Consider the following 16,969-nt stretch of genomic DNA (forward strand, 5'->3'; position numbering starts at 1 on the left):
AAAGGAGGATTTTTTTTTTTAATTACCTGACATAGAGTGAGATGGGCACCATGGTGTTGAGCACGATGATGTAGCCCCAGAAACTCAGGAAGCCCCTGTATGAGGCAGACTGCTCCTTGCCGTCCCAGAGGTACCAGGCCTGGCTGCCAATGTCTTCATACCAGTACGTGTGGCCGATGGCCAAGCCAGCACACACCAAAATCAACACGGCAAAGATCTGCACAGCAAGCCAGGTACAGAAAACCAACTTCACTACTCAGGCTGGGTTAAGGACAGTATTTGTATGCCAGGCATGGTATTGTGGTGTTGAAAAACAAAATCAGCAGTGAAAATTATTGAATAGTCTGAGAAATGTAAAAAAAATATATGTAATATATGTATATATGATATATATGTAAACTTGTTTGTTGACACTTGTAATCCTCACAGACAGACTTACAGTGTACACCATGTAGTTCATGAGTATGTCGATTTTCGTCCTCTTGAATCGTGTCTTTCCGCCGTTCCTCATGATTTTGGTGTCAAAACCTTAACATGAAAAAACATTAGTCTATTTTGGGGCTTTAAATTGCTTTTTTACAAAATGTAACAAGTACCCAGTGGCATTGAACTTAAAGGACCAGTTTGGTCAATTTCAACATGCAGTTGTAATGCTCACACTACCCTGGACTTGTCAGTACCTGAGGTTTTTTTTCCTTTTCCGAGATCTTGGTCATTGTAATGGGGGCAGCTCTTTGTTTACATTTCATAAAAACATTTTTATTTATTCCCAAAAACATCTGAAAGGTTATACAACATCAGCAGACAACTAGCAAACAGCGGTACCTTATGGAAAAATATTTGGAGTAGGCCAAATTTTTTTTTAAAAACGCTGCCCCCATTAGAATAGCTCATATCTCGGATAGGGCTTAGCCGAAAAATGTGGCATCACCGGGTACTGACAAGTCAAGGGTAGCATGAGCAATACAACAGCATATTGAAATTGACTGAACTGGTCCTTTAATAAAAAGAAGGCAGGGTGCGAGATGGATATACTCATGTTAGTGGTCAGCTAATTGATCAAAGCAGATGAACAAAGTCCTGTTGTATTCCAGTTGTGGCACACTTTAAATGAATAAAAAATCTGAAGCCCAAGGTTTTTTCCTTTTTTTAAAATGCAGATTATAGCTAACATACACAGTCTCTGAAGACCAACAAAAGTGTCTGTGGCACCCAGTGGTGTAGTCTCCTTTTTTTGTGGTGGGTATACCGTATATTTGAGCATTTTTTGAAGTGGGTATACTGTATCAATCAGATCAATCAATTTTAAGTGGGTATACTGAAATCCCTAAAATTTAGAAGTGGGTATACTCCGTATATCCGCGTTCTACGTAGACTACACCACTGGTGGCACCCCTAAAGCAGCTGCACGGCATCCTGCACTCTGATTGCGAAACACTGCCATGCGAGTGTGTTGGGTGTAGGGAAGAAAGCATTTCCGTCTCACCTGCATAGATGACCAGGCCGTGGCAGTACTCAGTGTTGCGGATCTTGCAGCCCCTCAGCAGCATGTTGTCCAGGTCCACAGGGTAGCGCTCATTCCTCCAGTACATGGTGCCCGTGAACTTATCCAGACGGTTGTTGGGCTCCTCACATAAAATCGTAGCTAGAGAGAGGGTGGGAAAGTCAATACTTTTTCATTTACGTTTTTTTCACCCAGATGTGATGCAAACAATAGCCCGCCTAGCACAAGCTGTAGTGACTGGATTTAATTTAAGATTTTCCGACAGCAGAGTGGCAGGTAATGCTACAAGAGCATCCATTCGCCTACACAGGCAGACTCAAGTTTTTTTTTTTTTTAAAGAGTCAGGCATGAACGGTCAAGTTGCTCAAGAGAGCTTCAGACAACACAAGTACCATCGAAGCCAGCCAGCTGAGCCTCCTCCTGCAGCCTCTCGTCAGTCACTTTCGACCCCATCTTGAACTTCAGGTTTGTTTCCCTGAGAGAGGAGAAAAAAACAAATTTGATGAGCAGGCTGGCTAGCTTTGTCGGCCTGTACAAAACTAATTTGGAGGACTGATCCAGGAGTGACTTAGTGATTAGATATAAAGAGAAATGTAAATATACCCTCAAAACTAGCCATATATTTGTAAGTCTGTGTAAAACAATTCTGAGAACTGATCTGGAAGTGACTTAGTGAGTAGATATACAGAAAAATGCAAAGAAATTTAACTGACTAGATACAGCTTTGCAGGTCTGTACAAAAAAAGTGGAAGAAGAGATCTAAAGTAATGAGTAGATATAGATACATAAATATTGTACATCGTCAAAACTAGCTACAACACTCCAAGCTTGTACAAAACTATTTTCAGAATCCGAAAAGGATCTGCATTTACGGACGGAATCAAACAAAAACGCAATAATCCTGTGATCTAGCAGCTCACTTAAAGTAATGAGTGGCTAAAGGAAATGTAAAGACACTCTCCAAACTAGCTAGAACTGTGTAGACCTGTACAAATCAATTCCCAGAATTGATCTGAAATGGCAGAAGTATTCAAGGTTCAAGATTCAAGAGTTTATCGTCATTGTCAAAAAGGCAACGAAATTGTGTATAGTATGAACAGAATCGATAGTATGAACATGATCAGATCAAAACACCACCTGTTTGTGCTTGTAATGTTTGCCTAAAAGGCGTTATTTCAATCCTATCAGAAAAGTCTAGGTAGGCGACCAAACAATCATTGCTGCTACAGTGCGCTACACCACACCACAGCCAGCAGCAAAGGCCCATCTCGCCATGAGGCTTTGTGATGGACATTTGAAAGCTACTCTCCTTGTCAAATATTGACAAACTGATTAAGCATTCATAAGCATGGAAATAAGACCAAACACAATGTGTCTGTGCCAATTTTCTTCTTTACACTTCCGTGTTTAGGTGTGAAAACCATTTAGGACAACTGGCTTGTGTCATTTCAAACACACTAAAAGACAAAGTACACAAAACACACACATATCCAAATACAGTTTCATGTGGAACGTAAAAAGGGATTTGCTCCATCATGTGAAAAATACACAATCTATTTGAAGAGAATTTAAGTTACACCTAATCCCACTACGTGAAAAAGTGTAGCAAAGAGCACAGCTATAAAAATAAAAAAATACATAAAGCAACATCCTGCATGGTGTGTCCTGCTTGGATTACATTACATGACATTGCATTGCATTACTCTGCATTTAGCAGACGCTTTATAACCAAAGCGACTTACAATCGAGGACATAAATCATAGCCAACATCACTAGCAGATACAAAGTGCAAAGGATCTTTTTATATAGCTGTAATTTTATGCAAAATGGTCTTGCACCCCCCCACCCACCCAACAGAATGTGGATTTTCACAGACAATGATCTCACCCATCGAGTTCGGCAGTCTCCACATAGGTAAGGCTGTTTGGATTGGAGCTGGACAGCAGTAATAGATCTGCCTGTAAGACACCAAAATAAAGACAGATGTTGAGAAAAAGAGTGGTATAGCGGTCAAAACGTTCAATAATTCAGCAGTACTCAAAAGTGGTACTAAAAAGTGAAAATATCAAAAGGAAGGTATATGACGCCCATAAGTAAATTATTTATAAAATTTGTTACGTACAGGAATGAAATCATTCTTCTTCAATCGCACCACGTCTCCAACTTGAATGAATCTCCACTTTGATTCCTTGAACCTTGATGACACATAATAATAATTTCACAGGACTGACTCAAAACACATTTTAAAACACGTCGATACAGCTGTAAAATACAGTGATACTTAATTGCCCCACAACAACATCATTGGGGGTAATTATGATCATACCTGCCATTCTCCAAGACCTCACACTTCCTGTTATTGATTTCCTTGTCCATTCGATGCCGTGCCTGCGACATGAGAAGATATGCCATAGTCATTACATAAGTATCCACAACTAACATGTGTACAGTATATTCAACTATAGTACAGAGGCTATATAATAATCCTGAAGACCGCAGAGCTTCAATAATCAGTCTAAGGAAGAGCGAATAGTTTGGCAACGTTCACTGGGACGGGAGCTACTTTCCAGATATTCCAAGAAGTAGCGAAGAATTTTGTGTACTATACATATTACACAACAACAAATATTGTTTTACATGTCAGAAACATTCAACATTCAAGAAGCCATGAACTAACAAAGCCAGTGTGCAATGTTTGCAAAAGCGAAATTCCTGCCATTTCTTAGAGACAGACAGACAGACAGACAGACAGACAGACGCATGCACGCACACACGACAGTGAGACTCACCAAGTCGTCCACCAGGTCTTTAATGGCGGTGATGCCCAACACCAGTACCAGCGGCACTAGAGTGGTGTACCATGGCAACGTGGTGATCTCAGGAATGATCTAGCACAGGAGGACAACACATGTTACTCTTTGATGAATGCAGTACATACAACTTTGGGATTTTTTTTTCTGCACACCTCAGATGGTAAGTTCGTTGGAGATAACCTATAGGCCACTAATCAGGGAAGCTATGAAACTCCGCACACTCCGACTACCGTATTTCACTTTTGCTTCATTCCTGGCATTTCGGTCTTAGACCTTCATCAGGTAAGGTCTGAGAACGAAACCTCATAAACAAAGTAGGCCCGACATTATTTTATTTTTTGTTGTTGTTGTGCATCCAATTCACTTCTTAGCAATTCCATTCACTTTCTCTAATGCGTTACCATGTCAATCACCACCTCGGGCAATAATGAGCATGTTGCATTAATACTTAACAGGCAGTATGTTCACTTTACTAGCACAGTACTACATCCATGACAACATTTCACACAGTCTGTGGGAATACATTAGTCATATATTAGCGCAGAGGTTACGGAAAGGATGCATTAGTGCTTGCTTCAATTAGTGACATTGTGATCTGTGTGTGTGTGTGTGTGTGTGTGTGTGTGTGTGTGTGTGTGTGTGTGTGTGTGTGTGTGTGTGTGTGTGTGTGTGTGTGTGTGTGTGTGTGTGTGTGTGTGTGTGTGTGTGTGTGTGTGCGCCAATGTTGACACAAGAAACGTTTGATCCATTAGTGCTACCTGGACATCATGACACTGATGTGTGTGTGTGTGTGTGTGTGTGTGTGTGTGTGTGTGTGTGTCTGTGTGTGTGTCTGTGTGTGTGTCTGTGTGTGTGTGTGTGTGTGTGTGTGTGTGTGTGTGTGTGTGTGCCAATGTTGACACAAGAAACGTTTGATCCATTAGTGCTACCTGGACATCATGACACTGATGTGTGTGTGTGTGTGTGTGTGTGTGTGTGTGTGTGTGTGTGTGTGTGTGTGTGTGTGTGTGTGTGTGTGTGTGTGTGTGTGTGTGTGTGTGTGTGTGTGTTGATGCCAGAGATTAGTGTACATCAGTGCTACCACTTGTTTTATGTGAGGCATCGAGTTGCAACTGTATAAAATGCACTATATAATTAAAATCACTTGGCAGGCCTTGCCACCAGATGCAGGGTGTGTGTGTGTGTGTGTGTGTGTGTGTGTGTGTGTGTGTGTGTGTGTGTGTGTGTGTGTGTGTGTGTGGCGATGTTGACAAGAGGGGCAGAGATAGGAGCAGAGGTGTACCTGTAAGATTAGCAGGGCGAGGAAGTAGAGGTTTGCGGCCCTCTTGAACTGCTCGTACAGATTCAGGGGCAGAAACGTCAGCACGTTGTATTTGTAAGTCCGAATGGCATTCCCCTACGAGAGAACACAAGATGGATAATGTTAAATGACAAGTTACATTTTGGGGTTGTTAACCCTTTATTTAGGATGGTGAGAGAGCAACAGGAGGACACGAGAGGGGAGAGAGAGATGGGGAAGGATTGGGAAATGACCCGAGTCAGACTCAAACCCGGATCCCCGTATATGTAGTATGGTGCCTAAGCCAACTGATACACGGCATGTCGAAAGATTAAACCCAATGACATCTGCCCCACCTCAGTGGCTGCTGGGGAAAAGTCTGATTTTCTATGGTCACCAAATGTAGGATCCACTCACTGACAGGGCAGCGATAGCCTGCTTGGCCAGATTGACTTGATCATGAGGTTCTGTGCAGAGTCACAGGGAATAATGGGGGCGGGCCGAGCCTATGCTACAAAGACACAGATCTGTCTTCTGAAGGTCTAAAAACATCTATGGCATGTGTATTTGTTAACCTGCAGTCATTGGAGCTGTGTATACATTTCACTTCCTTCTCGTTTGTGTCCTTCAGGTTAGATGAATCTGTGTAGCAGTATTCACTTCCCTTAGTTAGAATCAAAAGGTGAAGTTAAGGAATGAAAATCAAAATACTGTAAAAAAAAAAAAAAAAAAAGTAATATCTTTATTCCTTGCTTTAATCCTTCCCCCTTTTTCATTGTCATGTTCGCTTTCCCAATTCCATTAAAAGAAAACCGAGCCTGTGAATGAAACGGGTGTGTATGAAATGCTACACAAATAAAATGGCCTCGGGCATAAATAAACTACCTGTACTCAACTCATCAACCAGGAATTCACACAGTATGTCTACTTGAAGTAATGTGTCAATTAAAATCAGCTGGCTTTATGAATGGTTGGAATGTTGAAATACAGTTTGACCTTTCATTCTCTACAAACTGGCTTGCCCAGGCCCAGTGTTGCCAGATGGAAAATGCTTAATTATCGTACCAAAACCTTCAAATGATCGTTTTTGGGGGCTTTTTGGGAGTAAGTTATCGTACAAGACCCAAATCGTTGTTTCAAGGCATCTAAATGAACTGAATGACAGCTCTGAAATTATCGTATATCGTGTGCAGAGGACAAAATTATGGTACAAATAGGATAGTTATCGTACATCTGGCAACACTGCTCAGGCCACTGTACACTGGCCAGGGATGTGTACAGGCGTGCACTTGTAAGACCTACTCTCAGATTTCCATATATGCAAACAGGTGACACAGCAGATTCTGCAAAGTTTCAGGTAGAGTGAGCAGAGACATTGTGTCAAGTAAACAACTGGTCCAATAGTTCAAAAGGCACTGCTCACAAAGTAAACTAACAAAACAGGTTTTCATTTTTTAGCCAGGCAGGAATGTCTAAAATTTAAAGGCGCATGCTGCAACAATAGTGTGATGGATACAAGACACAAAGATGAAAAGGGATTGGTGGGTATTCTGAACTTTGGACAGAGTCAGTATAGACGTCAGGTACCGGTAACTACCATGAGTCAAGTTTCAATTTCACATATTGGAGGGGAAATTTTGAGCCCAGGGTTTGTAGTGATACATTAATCAGTGATCTTACCACCTAATATACTGCCCAGTTGTCTTGTATTTCCTAACACGACAAAGCCACACAGGTCTTTAAGGATATTAACTACCTTACACTAAATCCACTTTATTTGAATGAACAAACATACTGTACTTAGACAACACCCTCATCAAATAAAAAGGAGTAATCCATTTCAATACAATGGTTTTCATTCACTTCATTACAGGGTGATCACATTGAGCCATTCGTTGCAATAGACTAGACTATGGGTCAAACTTATCATGTAACCTCACGTCCTCTTCTTTTTATTCAATATCTTGCAAAAGCACAATTTAGAGGCAAAGCGTTAGGAGATGCAAGACAACTGGGTAGTACATTAGGAGGTGTGATCCCCATTTCAAACCCTGGGATCAAAATTTTCCACTCCAATGCGTAAAGTTGAAACTTGACATCATCGTAGTTACCTGACGACGTCTATACTGGCTCTGTCCGAAGTTCAGAATACACAACCTATCCCTTTGCACCTGTCCTTTGCAATCAGGGTGTCGAATGAGGAAAAGTCAGCAAAACGTTGTGCCAAGGATGACAGTGGGGAAACTTCATTGTTTTCCCAACAGAGGTGGGACGTCACAAGGCCAAAGCACAAGGTCACATGCAAAAGGAGAGGATGCGAAGTCACATAAATGAGTTGAACCCAATGCATTATCTATGCATGACCTTCCAAAAGGCCTCGATATGTATTGGGCCTGTCTTCAACAAATCACTGCCATTTCCAAAGTGAATGACAGACCACATAATGAGTGGCCTGTTGAGTGCCATAAATCAAGTGGTTCGCAAACTTTTTCAGCGGGACCCCCTATTGGACTTCCAAATATTTTCACGCTACATAATATAGTGTTATCTAGGGAGCATACCATCCCTTTAACCTGTGAATTTACCCGTTTTCATGCAACGTCCCTTTTGTCCGCAACATCCCTTCAGTATCTCCGAACCTCAGCCCCTCAGAGGGGTCCCGACCCCCAGTTTGGGAACCACTGCACTAAACTGATCTGCACACTCAGCAGAATTCGTCCTCTTTCAGCAACCAAGATGTTTCAGTGGTAAATATTGACCTTTACAGATCTCCGTTGTCCACTGGTGTCAACATAAACATGGCACTGTCACATAAACATGGGAGAAATCAAAACAGACGAAAGCACTTACTGAGTACTTGCTCTTCTTGATACAGAGAGTAACGGTCTTCTTAAACTCAGGCAAATTGACGAAGTCTTTGTCATTTGCTATGACCTTCCATCCCGATTCTAGAGAAATGAACAGAGAGGACATGAAGTTGGACAGAAACAAGATTTAGAGTCATTTAGAGTCAATAAACGTCACGTAGCTCTTTTAGAGTGTAGAGATTGATTTTAATTTGTCAGTAGACACAGGGTTGGACTGGAAACATATCTAGTGTCACAAAAACTAGAAATGATCCTCAATAAATCATCATCACTAATTAATGATGCATTGCAGCTCCCGGCTCCCCGGTGGGTGTGTGTGTGATGACAGCTAATCTGGGACTCGGGTATAGAGCTTGAAAGTGACGTCACTTCCCCCGATTTCATGGGACCTCAACAGCGTTTTTAACGGAAAATTGTAGCATGTAATCCAATGGCGGTATTAAAATGATATTTCGATCCCCTTCGAGTTGTGCCACGAGCTCCACATATGTTGTTTCTTATATTTTTGTTTAATTTTTCGTACGAAGCCCCAAACTATATAGTCCGGGAGCCGTGGGGTTGAACCCAGAATTCTTTGATAAAGTTCTTTTTTTTGCTTTATCTGATAGATTTTAGGCAAGTCTACAAGATTCCAGACGATGCCCGGTGATATCACTTGAGGATTTTCAGATTTTGAGCCTTTATTGTCCCATAAATGCAAATTATGACAAAAAACTAAAGACACCTAATATTACTGTGAATAATGTTACAAAATGTACCATATTGCTTATATTCCCAAAAAAACATTCACATTGGACTGCCTTAACACTGCCCTTATTGAAACAAACCCAATATGGGGTAATAATTAACCCTTTCATAACAGCAATCCCACAAATAAGGCGAGACACTGTAGGTGAATAGGGTTTTTTTTTTTTAACTTGCAGATATCAATATGAAACTTTATCAGATGATTACTCGTATGAATTGGAGAAAAAAATGTATTACAAGTTTTCTATATTTTATGTTTAAATATGCTAATTAGGCTATTATCTAATTAAATATGCACTAATTTGCATTATATTTTGATGCAATGAATCTGACCACCTGAAAATGCCAGCTTCAAAATTCCTTTTTTATTTTGTTAATATCGTACATACAAGAATATTTTGTGGGTAATTGTGGCTATATCCTTTTGTTATCCAGGTACAGAGAAAATCCTGCTAATAACCTTAAAAAATGCGATTTCGGCCTATTTTTATGCATTTAGTTATATAAATCAGGTCATGAATGACAAATCAACAAATGCCTCAGTAAAAACATTCACAACATTGCTTAGAATAAGACTGTAAAGTATGGAACGGATTGTGCATTATGAGATCCTGCATAACATCACATCATGACAACATACATGACAACATCGCCGGTAGGTAGCCTACCACAAATAGCCAACATAAAAGAAAAAAAAAAGAACAACAGAGTGTGGGGGTAACTGGTGAGCAGTCGTTGGCTGTTCCAAAGGATGAGTAAAGAAATGACATACTGTACATCCAGTGTATACAGACTGGTATTGAATGATCACTTAAATCCATAAAGCCATGAAATAAGATCTGTAGATCAGTACCGCACGCTCAGAGACAGTGAGAGAGAGAGAGAGAGAGAGAGAGAGAGAGAGAGAGAGAGAGAGAGAGAGAGAGAGAGAGAGAGAGAGAGAGAGAGAGAGAGAGAGAGAGAGAGAGAGAGAGAGGTCTAAACATAGGAAAACAGCTATACATTATATATACGGTTGAGTCAAAAAATTAAGTCAATCCAGTGTATCCTGACTGGTATTAAAAGATCACGTAGCCCCTTAATGCGCGCCGTACCTCCTGAGGCACGCTGTAATAGTCATTGAAATGTAACTACCATAGCACTACAATACTATGACACAACACAGGCCCTTTAGTAATGCACCACGACTTGGTCATCACCATACTGGTAACAACAAATGTATAAAGCCGCGTCTTAAGGGGTTAAAAGTCCATGAAGCCATCAAATAAGACATGTACATGCATTTAAATTTGCACAGAAAGACCCGTCTACACCTATACAACATACAGAGTCCTCAACACCTAAAACACCTATAGCCTACATTATACTACACGCACACACACACACACGCGCGCACACACGCGCGCGCGCGCACACACACACACACACACACACACACACGCGCGCGCACACACACACACACACACACACACACAGACACACACACACACACACAGACACACACACACACACACACACACACACACACACACACACACACACACACACACACACACACACACACACACACACACACACACACACACACACACACACACACACACACACACACACACACACACACACACACACACACACACACACACACACACACACACACACACACACACACACACACACACACACACACACACACACACACACACACACACACACACACACCACACACACACACACACACACACACACACACACACACACACACACACACACACACACAGTAAAGCTCACACAACATTGGTTCGGCAGCATCCCAGCCGAAAACATGCACAGAAAATGGTGCAAGGCACACTGTTTACAGCACAGCTACATTTCTTAGAATTGCAGGGGGTTTTACTCTTGCAACCACATCTGATCATCTGTAAAATGTAGTCTGGTGCCACTTTGACATGTTCTGGTCTTTCTTCCATCCAAATGCTTCAGGAGATAGTTCAGGTGGAGTGTGAACCAATGTCCTCCACAATATTGCTTGAAAATGAGCCCTTTTCACATTCTCAAGAAATGCCTCTGTTGTTGGTGGAAGAGCAGCCAGGTTAGGTGAAGATAAATGACCTTTCCCATTCTTTTTTCCCCATACCACCAACCTTGTATGTGACATGTTGAGGCTGTAACAGGAATGCCATAACATGCCGACACAATTAGTGGCCTCACTGGAAAGTTCTTGGAATGGTGCCAGCACATTACCAATTGATGTCAAGTGATATCCAGCTTTTAGGGTCTTGATAACAGAGCCTTTACCAATACCAAAATAGGATGCCACAGTGTCACACCCTGATATGGCATGGGCTGGTAAAAGGTCAATTACAATGTCATTTTGTGGATTTACATTTTTAATTTTATCTCTTTCCATGTTAATACGACCACCACTGAAATTATGTACTTTGTAGGCAAACAAATAATCAGCCAAAAATTATGTAATTATTACTTACAATTTTTACTTTGTGTTACAACAACACAGGAAGAGTAAATAGCAATGTATGAAATGGTGAAATTCTGTGTTGAATTAGTTATCCTTTCTGGGTATGTCTAAGCTGACACCACCAATATTCGCCTAAATGTTACATATTTCTGCTTGACAAACAGCTAGTTATGTAATTGTCTAAAATGTATTTGGTACGAGGACACTTTCTCCACTTTGGCAGGCCTACCACCCAGAATGTTCTATGGTTAATCATAGTGCAGTTATGGTAAAAGGTCAATTACAATGTCATTTTGTGGATTTACATTTTTAATTTTATCTCTTTCCATGTTAATACGACCACCACTGAAATTATGTACTTTGTAGGCAAACAAATAATCAGCCAAAAATTATGTAATTATTACTTACAATTTTTACTTTGTTTTACAACAACACAGGAAGAGTAAATAGCAATGTATGAAATGGTGAAATTCTGTGTTGAATTAGTTATCCTTTCTGGGTATGTCTAAGCTGACACCACCAATATTCGCCTAAATGTTACATATTTCTGCTTGACAAACAGCTAGTTATGTAATTGTCTAAAATTTATTTGGTACGAGGACACTTTCTCCACTTTGGCAGGCCTACCACCCAGAATGTTCTATGGTTAATCATAGTGCAGTTATGAAGCTGTCAAAAGCTTGTGGGCTATGGCTGCAGCGAAATCAACATGAAAGGGTTAATATCTGAAATTGGCACATCACCCACTCTTATCCTGATGGGTAAGTGTTGGACAACTACAAACAGCAAAACCAAACAACCCACTATGAGATATAAAGCCACGTTTGGCGAAATGTTGGCCTTTGTGTCTCCGACTTGGAAAATCAGGCTTTTTGGGTGAATGCCCCGCCCCCAAACATGCATGACCCCACCCCCACTGATGTCCATACCTCACCACCTGTTCTTATACACATCCCACCATGTAAAAAAAACCAAAATAAGTATGGTATAGGGTATTTGGTCAGCATAACATGAATTGGGAGCCAAAGACTGTTGTAATCTATGGCTGCAGCACATCAAGCATAAAAGGCTCAATATCTGAAAATGCTCAAGGGATATCACCGGGCATCGTCTGGAATCTTAATAGGTACACCTTAGGCAACCACAAACTGCAAAGAAAAAAACTTTATCAGACGAAACTGGGTTCGGCTGATATTTGGCTTTTGGCTGCCGGACTAATATAGAAGGGTGCGTTTCTTCACATTTTTCATGCAAACGGCCTCGGGACAAAATATTGATACTTCTGCATGAATAATCTATATCTAGCCTCTTAAACAGCATATTTGTAGATCAGCGGATATAATGGCTGAAATGAGAAGATATTTACTCGCTACCATGTTGTTAGATGGTCCCGTGAAATGTGGAACTAAGGGGCAGGACTTTCAAGCTCTATGGGGTGGCTGTATGTGTGTGTGTGTGTACCGACCGCTACTCGTGGCTTCAGCTATTGTGTGTGTGCATGTGTGCTGACCGCTGCGTATGCGTGCGTATGCACGTGTGTGTACTGACCGCTGCCCTGGCCCTCAGGTACGGTGTGTGTGTGTGTATGGTGTGTGTATGCTGACTGCTGCCCTGGGTCTCAGGTATAGTGTGTGTGTGTGTGTGTGTGTGTGTGTGTGTGTGTGTGTGTGTGTACTGACCGCTGCCCTGGCCCTCAGGTATGGTGTGTGTGTGTGTGTGTGTGTGTGTGTGTGTGTGTGTGTGTGTGTGTGTACTGACCGCTGATGGTGTGTGTGTTTGTGTGTGTGTGTGTGTGTGTGTACTGACCGCTGCCCTGGCCCTCAGGTATGGGGGCGGTAGGTAGCCTCTCCTCCTCATCAGCGGGGTCCAGCTCGTCGTCCGTCTCGTCGTCGCTGTAGGGCACAACCTCATCGTCCGGCCCCAAGGAACCCTGGGAGTCCGCTCGCCTCCGACTCATCCTGGCGGCGCTGGACTAGTCCTGCACAGGGGGGAGGGAGGGAGGGAGAGAGGGAGAGAGAGAGAGAGAGAGAGAGAGAGAGAGAGAGAGAGAGAGAGAGAGAGAGAGAGAGAGAGAGAGAGAGAGAGAGAGAGAGAGAGAGAGAGAGAGAGAGAGAGATGAGGAGCATGCACAGCATGGACACTGTGTGGTGTGGTGCGTCAGTGTGACATGTAACAGGTAACAAGGAGTGACAGGTCAGTATGTTTTCGCTGGGTGTTGTGAGAGGAGTTCATGCAAATTTGTGTCTGATGAAGATTGAATGACAGAAATAGAGTTTGTGCGTGTGTGTGCGTGTGTGTGCGTGCATCTTGACACTGTGTGAGAGAGACATAGAGACGAAGGGAGTAACAATGCTTAATACTTGTCAGCTGTAGTACATGTGGCACACAGTGTCCCTTTAATGGTCCATTTGCCTCTAAAATGCAAGGATGACCCTTTAACCATAATTTGTGTGTGCGTGCACGCACATGGCTTTTACACGTGTTGGGCTTTCACACTAGCACGCTGCCTGTTCTCGCCAATAGCACACAATTCCCGCCAACCGACACGTTACGTTACCTTAGCTACCGGTAAGAAGGAGGTGTCAGTTCACTTGTTGTGGCACTCAAATATTAATACCTTGTTCTCAGCATGGGGCAGCCGTCCTACATACTTGCTTGGCTGAGGGTGCACAGACTGTTCACCGCCAGGTTCATCCTACGGCCATCCTCTTTCACACCCGCTGATGTCAATTGTAAGCATGGGTGGACAGGAGAGATGGATCGCACTCCGACTTCTTTTCTGTGTGTTTTATTCAACATATTTGCCACATGGCCAGTAGTTGTCATCTTCTAAACAAGTGGCCAATGCGGTGGGCAACTTTGTGTGTGTGTGTGTGTTTGCCCAATAGTGTGTGTGAGACTCGGTGTGTGTTTAGCTCCACTGTGCAAGCATGCACGCACGCAGAGCCATTGCAATACCTAGCCAAACCCTTGACAGCAATTAATGGGCATAGAAAAACCAGTGAGGGCAAAATAAAGGGGAATTGCAAGTGCACTGCCAGTATTTGTGGCCCCCTATAAGAACAATATGGGCCCGAATCCAACTATAGTGACAGTGCTCCTGTGGAGCCTGAATTTTACATACAGAACTTTAAGAAAGCAGTGTTTAACAACGGCCCAACTATGGTGACAGTACTCTACTCATCATAGGAGCCGGAAATGTATGCAATTTTATACAAGGAAGAAACAGAAGTAAAACAACTGGCCTGGCACCCTGTGGGTTTGCACAACATGGCCTTGTCTTGTATTGGGTGATATAAAGAATAGGTTGGGCTGCGGGGCATTTCCAGCAGAGACCAGTCCACCAGGTATCCAGAGAGACAATGAAGCGTATGACAACAACCTGTTGGCAGTGGCAATAATTTTTAATTATTGAAGTTCAAACATGAACTAGCCTCTACATCAGGCGTCACCAACGTGGTGCCCACGGGCGTCAAGTAGCCCTCCAGGAACTTCTGATGTGCCCATGTTAGTAAACAGTGACCACTACAAGATTTCAGTCACAGTTAATGTTTTTCTTAATTTAAATATGAGATTATTTCTTTATAAACCCATAAGCAAATTATCATTAAATCATAGTGTGATTTGGGAATGATGTCAAGACATCAGTGGAGGATTTTGGACAAACAAGTAGCGCTCTGGTAGCTCTCGAGTAGCCCTTGGTAGCCCTTGAGTAGCCCTCAGACACAGAAAGGTTGGGGACCCCTGCTCTACATTAAAGTAATTTTACCTAAGAAGAGTGCCTTGGTGTCCGGTCTTTTTTTGATATGTTCTACATCTTGGCCAAAGAGCACCTTCAAACCACCACCTGTTTTACCACTTGAACATTGCAGCCCTCCAGCCCTCCAGCCCTCTCCTTTTTGCTTTTTTCAACATTAAAGCTTTGTTGACTGCAACAGCCAAAAGTCTTCATTTATATCTCACTGTCTTGGGGAGGCCTCTGTAGCGGCATGAGGACCGATACCATTGAGGGGGCAACAAGACCAAAAATCAGCAATGGCCAATCCAGCCATATGTGTGGAGGAAACAGCACAGCTTTCAAGCAAGCGAGACAATTCCTGTAAGCTAACAACATCTGCTCTCCAACCAGTTCCCCAAGCTCAGCCAGGTAGGTAGGTACGTATTCACGTCATGCACAAACGCAGTATGACTGAGCACATATTGACAGTCTAAAGACACGTAACAAAAGACTCGTCATGAAAGACGGGTAATAAAAACACAAATACTATGACTGAAAACAATTGGCAACATTAAGGAAGGTTCAAAATACACACAGCTGCCTCAGGCATTAAAAGCGGAAGCAATTATCCATTCAAAACCAGCACTGGCCGAGCCCATGTTTCATCATGTATGCTTCATTCGGCTTTCAAGGTTCAAAGTCACAGACATTGAAAGTCAAAAGACTATTAATTTAACAAAAACAAGCTATGACCAAGCACATATAGTATGGCTATCCAATATGAACAGATTTGAAGCCACATTTCCCCCCCCCCCCAACAAAATCAACAAATAGGCCCAAAGTCACCTAGATCTAGCACCATATGCCACATAAGGTTTCAAAACACCAGAAATGCACCCCTTCCATCCAATTGATTTTTCTGGAAAATCTTCCAGATCAGGTGCTGGATCCCCCTGGGATACACCTGGTAAGCTTACAGCATGAAGCTCACAGGAGACATGAATGGAATGCAACGTAAGCTCCGCCCATACAACCACATGGTATTCCATTCCAGCCCCTGACCGCACCAAGTCAATACACCAGATTAATAACAGTCTACCTTTCCTTAAAAAGCTTTTTCATATAATATGAAAAAAGTTTTTTTGGTGTACTAGGACTCTTGAGTACTAGACTATTATATGCTTTTTCTTCAAAGACGATCTGCCACAAAATCAAAACCATTTTATTTCCAGACATGCGATTCCATAAACCATCTCATTTAATTGGAACGACAAGGAAATGGTAAAGTGGGATCACTGGAATACCATGACGTGCCCTCTGTGCCATTTCAAAACGCTCTCAGCAGGTTGCTCCATACTATTTTGAGAGCAGACAGGGGGGTGTGGTTGATTCATAGCCCCAACACACCCATGTTTACTCCTACCTATTGTCATGCAACATTACAGGACAATAGCACACAGATTGCTAAACTCAACTCATTCATGCTCCTGCCCCCACCCAGGACCCAAAATCCTTGTGTGTGTGTGTGTGTGTGTGTGTGTGTGTGTGTGTGTGTGGGATGC

The 16,969-nt window shown here is 42.3% G+C and overlaps 1 protein-coding gene across 1 annotated transcript in view; it reads right to left on the minus strand.

Moving 5' to 3' along the window:
* Positions 1 to 16,969, minus strand: part of atp8b1 (ATPase phospholipid transporting 8B1) — a 51,905-nt gene that overhangs the window by 22,298 nt on the left and 12,638 nt on the right. Inside the window, exons 2-12 of the mRNA XM_063210681.1 lie at positions 13,496 to 13,667; positions 8,447 to 8,544; positions 5,600 to 5,713; positions 4,294 to 4,392; positions 3,831 to 3,892; positions 3,627 to 3,699; positions 3,392 to 3,462; positions 1,897 to 1,979; positions 1,487 to 1,645; positions 440 to 528; positions 27 to 217 (exon numbers count right to left, since the gene is read on the minus strand). Of these exons, the coding sequence (XP_063066751.1) occupies positions 27 to 217; positions 440 to 528; positions 1,487 to 1,645; positions 1,897 to 1,979; positions 3,392 to 3,462; positions 3,627 to 3,699; positions 3,831 to 3,892; positions 4,294 to 4,392; positions 5,600 to 5,713; positions 8,447 to 8,544; positions 13,496 to 13,646 (1,190 nt within the window). The 5' untranslated portion in view covers positions 13,647 to 13,667. The remainder of the gene's footprint in view (positions 1 to 26; positions 218 to 439; positions 529 to 1,486; positions 1,646 to 1,896; positions 1,980 to 3,391; positions 3,463 to 3,626; positions 3,700 to 3,830; positions 3,893 to 4,293; positions 4,393 to 5,599; positions 5,714 to 8,446; positions 8,545 to 13,495; positions 13,668 to 16,969) is intronic.

Source organism: Engraulis encrasicolus, chromosome 11 (assembly GCF_034702125.1).
Source record: "Engraulis encrasicolus isolate BLACKSEA-1 chromosome 11, IST_EnEncr_1.0, whole genome shotgun sequence".
NCBI lineage: Eukaryota > Metazoa > Chordata > Actinopteri > Clupeiformes > Engraulidae > Engraulis > Engraulis encrasicolus.